Here is a 6,000-nt window from a genome sequence, read left to right on the forward strand (position 1 = left end):
AGATGTAACTTCTTTCAGGCAGCCACTGATGTTTTCTTAAACATCTGTTTTTCCTACTTCACTTCCTGTTCTCTCTCTCTCCCTCCCCCACCGGCAGGAAACTCTCCTCCTGACAACAAAATGAATCAGCTAGAAGTAAAAAGCTAAGCAGCCATCAGCTGATTCCTCATTGTTTACAGCCACAGGCACTTCAAAAAGCAGTGCTACTTTTTTCTCCCAAATGACTACAAAACAACACTGAATAGCTAATGTCAAATTAATTTCAGTAAATGTTTAACATAGTAAAATAAGATGTTTGAAGAAAGACAAGGGCTGTATGTAACCACTTTGATCCTGGGTCATAGAAATAAACCCAGAAACACTTTGTATGTCAACAAAGTCCACAAAGTTACTGAAACCACATATATTAAAACCAAACAAATTGTAACTCTGTCAAGTCACAGGATCTAAACCCTCGCATGAAACGAGTGAACATAAACCACCAGACTGGTCTGCTTTAAAAATAAATTTAAAAGAGGACAAAGCTCTACAAAAATTCCGAAGAGTAAACACACACATTTGTTCTCTAAAAGCCATCTAGAAAAGCAACAGTATTGTTCATTTTCTATATCAGCCACTGTATTCCCATGACATTCTATTGCAGTATGCAAACCCCCACAATACCTAGGTATTCTACATTGTACTTAAGCTTGGTTCTTTAAGAAAACATAAGGGAAAAAACAAAAAACAAAACACCACATCAGCTATTTCAAACTCAGAAGCACTTTTAGAATTTCTTTAAACTGAATTAAGTATCAACTGAAGTTATCCAATTATGGATTTTAAATTAGATATACAGATTACACGAGTTGTATTCTGATCTATGAAGACAGACTTTAATGAATTTACACATTCAATGCACTGAGTATTGGTCTTAATATTTTTAGGCCTCCTCTCTCAAATACAACAAAAAACGACAGGAAAGCAAATTAGTATTGTGCTTGGGATAGTAAGCTGCTAACTAAAATAAACACAGATGCCAACATTAACTCTGAAGTAGGTAAAAGAAAAAAGCGTATTACTACAATTATTCCCAACTACATCTGAAACAATTCAAAATGTGTCTCTTACCACAATTGCATGAGGAGAATGCACCAACGGCTTAAGCTCATTCAAGTCGTTCTCAGCCTGCAGAAATTGGCATAAAAAAATAAACATAAGCTTGAAGAACCATGAAATGCATTTCACATACTATAAATGTAACAGCAGTTATGCAGTGCTCTATGCCCCACATACATTACCTTATCCCATTCTCCTTCCATGACATGGTTGCGGAATTTGGTAGCAGAAGGATGTTCTAAACGACATCCTGACTCTTGCATGAGAAGATCAACAGTCTGGCTGCAGGAGAGATACAGTGTAAAAAAAACTGACCAATTTTACTCTTAAAATGCATCACCCATTGCAGTAAGTCTGATATAGTTAAAAAATGACTTTTTATGAAGCAAAAAGAGTTATAACCAGATTCAGAAACATGTGAAGAGATAAGTATTCCAATCACTCAAGACACTTGGATAGACAGTTCTCTATATCCACAAGAGTGGTTGATTGGTTTGAAAACTTGCATGAAGTGCAAAGATGGTCTTCTTTGACTAACCAATCATCTCAGACAGGCATGTCCAGATAGAAATAAACCAATTTCCAGCAGCAAGTTGTCTACACGGAGCAAAATACAGGTTATAAACATTAGATGTGCCTCTATAACCACCCCTAGAGAATGAGTATAAAGGGCTGCCACTGCTCTGTATTAAGATGTCTGCAGACATAGCCCTAGCTTTTGTACATGTCAGGACTTTAAAAGGCTGGTTCCTTGAAATAAAAAATAAGCAAACTCACCAACTTGTAACCCTCCCCTTTTATGCTAAAAATAACATTTACTGTGGTGTAGCCTATAAACAGTCACAAGCTGTCTCCTACTGTGGAGAATCTGCCTCCTATGTCAGTGATGTGTTTTACTTCATGTACTAAGTTCATTAGACTCAATCCAGCCCCACAATAGTTTGCCATCTCTCCTTTGGTACTTATCTTGTAGCTTTATTTTCTGTGGCATCATCTATAGGACCCCTCCCAAAATCTCAATATTCACCTAGTTGCTGTTATGTTTTATTTAGAAAAGCGGGAGGGAAGTATTTGTAAAATCCAGATGGTTCATCTCTCTGTATTTTATTTCTATTTCCCCTCCCTCCACTGCATACTCACCCAAAAATACTGCAGTGCTCTGAGCCACAGAAGAATCAACATGTTTGTAATTTTAATTTTTTCAGTCTATAGATATTAGACATATGGCCAAACCAAACCTACAAAAGCTTTCATCCAATTACATGAATGCAGGCTCTGCAATCAGAATCCTAAATGCTAGTTTAATTCTTTGGTTGGCTTGTTTACAATTAACCAATGAGCTCTTAAACAAAACAAAAAACATTCAAGTGTCCAGGCTCCATTATGTTCACCAGATCACTTCTCCCCCACTACCACATTTGTATTGATCTGACTTTAGTGGTATGTGACTAGGCTTTCATATTGTCATCTTTGGCAGAGGAAGCCCTACCTGTTCCCCACCACGGTTGAGACACACAGTCTGTCTCCAATGTACAAAGCTGGTTGGAAGAGCCTTAAAGACAGGTCCCTCACGTCATTATTTTCCAACACATTACGTCTGCCCCACAGCTCTCCTTCATACACACTTACTGATCTCTCTTTACAATGGGATATCAAGCTGTGACAAGGCAGTGTGGGAGAGAAGGCGGCCCCTTTCCTCCCCTCCACCATCCAAATCTTACGTATGTGGGTCATAAACAGATTTGTTGGTCTGTCTCCCATGGGCACAAATGGTGCCCTAAAATAGAACAAGTCTCCCAGCACCATTATTTTCCTCGGCCCGCTCCTGCACCAAGCCAGCCTCCTCCCCCACTTTTGATTCCTCTGTCCTTATCGATGTGCAATTCAGCTACATCAGTGCGGATCTACAGCAGGGGACGGGGCCCGGGGCCCCCATCCCCACCCAGCCTCCCTCCTGGTCCCTATGGAGGGGGAAGCGGGGGGGTCTCATAGCACCGCTAAAGGGAAAAGGGAGAAAAACGCCCTCCTGCCGTGTGGGGCTCCCTTACCCCAGCGCAGGCCTGCCCCGCAGGGCCCCCCTCCGCCCTATGGGGGAGGAGGGGGTCGGTCTCCCCTCCGAGGGCGCGGGCACTTACTTGAGGCCCAGCCCGTGGAGGTGCTGCCCGATGAGCCGGATCACGTCCTCGTCGGACTGCGAGAGCCGCTTCTTCTTCTTCAGGGCGCTGCCGCCGCCTCCCCCCAGCTCCGCGGCGGCCGAACCGGGCCCCCCGGCGGCCGGGACCCCGTTGTTGACGCTCAGGCCGCCGGGGCTGCTGCCGCCGCCGCTGCTATTGGCCGCGGAGGCGGAGGGCAGCAGCCCGTTGGCGTGAGCCAGCTGCTCCCCGGCGGCCGAGCCCGACGAGGCCTCGCCGTTCTGGGCGCCCAAGCAGCCCAGCTCCGGCCCCTGCGGCGGCGGCTGCTGCTGGCCTCCTCCTGCCCCGTTGGCCTGCATGGCGCTGCTGCTGCTGCTGCCTCTGAGCGGGGCGGCAGGAGGGGCGAGCCCGGCGGAGAGCGAGGGGGACTGGGACGAGGTGAGGCCTGCTCTGCCCGCGGAAGCCCCGGGCTCGCCTGCTCCCTCCGCCGCCGCCGGGGAGGCCCGGGCTTTCTTCCGCGGGGGCGGGGAGGCTCCGCCGGTGTCCGAGTCGGAGGAGGAGGAAGCGGAGGCCAGAGTTTCCTCGCCGAGAGCGGCCGTGGTGGGAAGCCGGGGGGGGGCGAGGAAGGGAGGCGGGGGGCGAGGGGAGGAGGAGCGGGGCCCTGTCCCCCCCGGGGTCCCGGAGGCAGCGCCGCCGCCCGCTCTGGGCTCCCTCTTGTTATTGCTGCCGCTGCCCCGAGCCCCCGCCCGGCCGCCCCAGGCGCCCGGCCTGCTCCGTGCTGCTGGGTTTGTCACTTCTCTGCCCAGCTGCAGCCTAATGGAGTCCGGGCCGGGACGTCACAGGAAATTCCTATACTGCCCCCTACACCCACTTCCGCCGCCCGGAGCGGGTATGGAGCCTATGGGGCAAGGGGCAGAGAAGGGCAGGGCTTTCCCCTGCGTGTGAAGCGCCAGGGGAAGGTGGGGTGGCACAGACCCAGAGGGGGCTCTGCCACACACCTGTCTAGCTGCCTCCCACCCAGCCCTGTGTGCCTACCTAGCATGTCTCTGTACACAGACTATGTACATGTGTCCTGATCTGTAATACATATCGACAGACTATGTATACGTGTGTGTACATCTGTAGGGGAGTGTGTAAATACACATAGATAGATAATATACATACACATACAGATAGATATATAGATGACACACACACACACACCCCAACATAAAATATGCTAAAAGAACATTATTAAGGTTGCCAGGTGATCACTCAAAAGTTAAATACCAGAGTTAAAGTGAAACCTTAGTGTGGCCCCTAATGCATTTGGCCTATGGATTAGGACATCATATTTAATTGCATGATCCTGTAGTATTTTTTCCACAGACGCCTACTGCCTATACTGCATAGTATAGATGGTGCTCACTTAATGAGCAGCTAATCAATATTTGTTTTTCTCCTTGGTGTTTAATAACATACTAGTCAAACCGTGCACTGAATACAGAATTATTAATTTTTCATGGGCTTTATCATAGTGTTCACAAATCTCTGTTAATTTATTTTCACAACATCCTTGTGAGGTGAGAGGATATTATTATGCCCATTTTACAGATGAGCTACCGAGACACAGAGATAAAAGTAAAAAGTTCCCAACAAGTTTGGATGCCAGAAAGATACCTAGGACATAATTTTGCAGACTACATATCATTACACAGCATTTTATGTGTTCAAAGCACAGTTCCATTAACCCTCATGTTCCACACAGACATCAAGTGGTGGGACCTACCGCCACTGGAAGAGGACTAGGCACCCTGCAGGGCTAGTCTGTGCTCCACTCTGGTTCCACATGCGACTGGGGATATTAGTTGGTGGCTCCTCCACAGAGCCATGAGCACAGGCATGTACCTGACGCTGATACATATCCTTCCTGTGATGAGAGGGAGACATTAGTGCACATCTATGTGGGGTGTATCAGGTGGCAGCCCTTCTGGCTTCTCCAGAACCTCTTACTAAGGTTATAGCTGCCTTTTCCCCTGCACTTCCTGATCTGTGCACACCCCATCCATGGCCCCACAAAGTCATGGAACCTAGTCATCTATCTTCTCCTGGCATTGGCCAAGATGGCCATCCATCACACCAGGAGGAAGTTGGATGGGGGTACTCTGTGACTGTGGAGTCTATTTCCATTCCCTTTTTCAATCATATATGACTAGAGTTCCTTTCTGAGTGGTGTCTACAGACTCCTCAGACACCTTGGAGGAGTGGTGGGCACTGTTTGGGGTTCTCTGCTCTTTGTCCCCCTCTGGCTGCCTCATTTTTAACCTTTGACTTAACAACTTTAACCTTTAACCTGTTCCTGTTTTCTCTTTCATTGTCCCAAGTACTCAACTGTGACTGGGGCTTAATGGTTCCTCTCTCTTAGTTGAGGGGGCGGGACTTAAGTTTTGGGTAGGCCTAGATCTGCCTGTCCCAGTACTAATAAATAGTCCACATCTGTCACAGGTACATCTTCATGTTTAGGCGGTGGAGTTCCCCTTGGTGTGCTTGAGGATTGTCCTGAGTGGTACCACCAGAATCAGAGACCCCTGGACTACAATCAGAGGGATTGGGTGGATCCCATGGTGTCTGGCCAGCGCATGAGATTGACTACCCTGTGCATCCACCATCCTGTGCTCCAGGGGATGAAGGCTTTTGTCACCTATCTTAAATGGTCCTGCTGGAGGGCACTTCCTGCTAACCTCTCAACCTCAGCCCTCCAGCTCTCATAATCAGGCCCCTGCTCTGTAAG

At 47.8% G+C, this 6,000-nt stretch overlaps 1 protein-coding gene across 3 annotated transcripts in view; it reads right to left on the bottom strand.

Annotated features, from left to right (window-relative positions):
- WDR26 (WD repeat domain 26) overlaps positions 1 to 4,041 on the bottom strand; it is a 46,256-nt gene extending 42,215 nt beyond the window's left edge. Inside the window, exons 1-3 of one of the 3 annotated variants that reach the window (XR_007773752.1) lie at positions 3,234 to 4,041; positions 1,281 to 1,380; positions 1,111 to 1,167 (exon numbers count right to left, since the gene is read on the bottom strand). Coding sequence is in view for 2 of the 3 variants with exons in the window: in XM_050948542.1 (XP_050804499.1) it covers positions 1,111 to 1,167; positions 1,281 to 1,380; positions 3,234 to 3,589 (513 nt within the window). In the remaining variant the exon portion in view is untranslated. The remainder of the gene's footprint in view (positions 1 to 1,110; positions 1,168 to 1,280; positions 1,381 to 3,233) is intronic. The other 2 variants (XM_050948542.1, XM_050948543.1) reach the window with 2 other exon arrangements.
- Between the last annotated feature and the right edge of the window lie 1,959 nt (positions 4,042 to 6,000).

Source organism: Gopherus flavomarginatus, chromosome 4 (assembly GCF_025201925.1).
Source record: "Gopherus flavomarginatus isolate rGopFla2 chromosome 4, rGopFla2.mat.asm, whole genome shotgun sequence".
NCBI classification, from domain to species: Eukaryota; Metazoa; Chordata; order Testudines; family Testudinidae; genus Gopherus; species Gopherus flavomarginatus.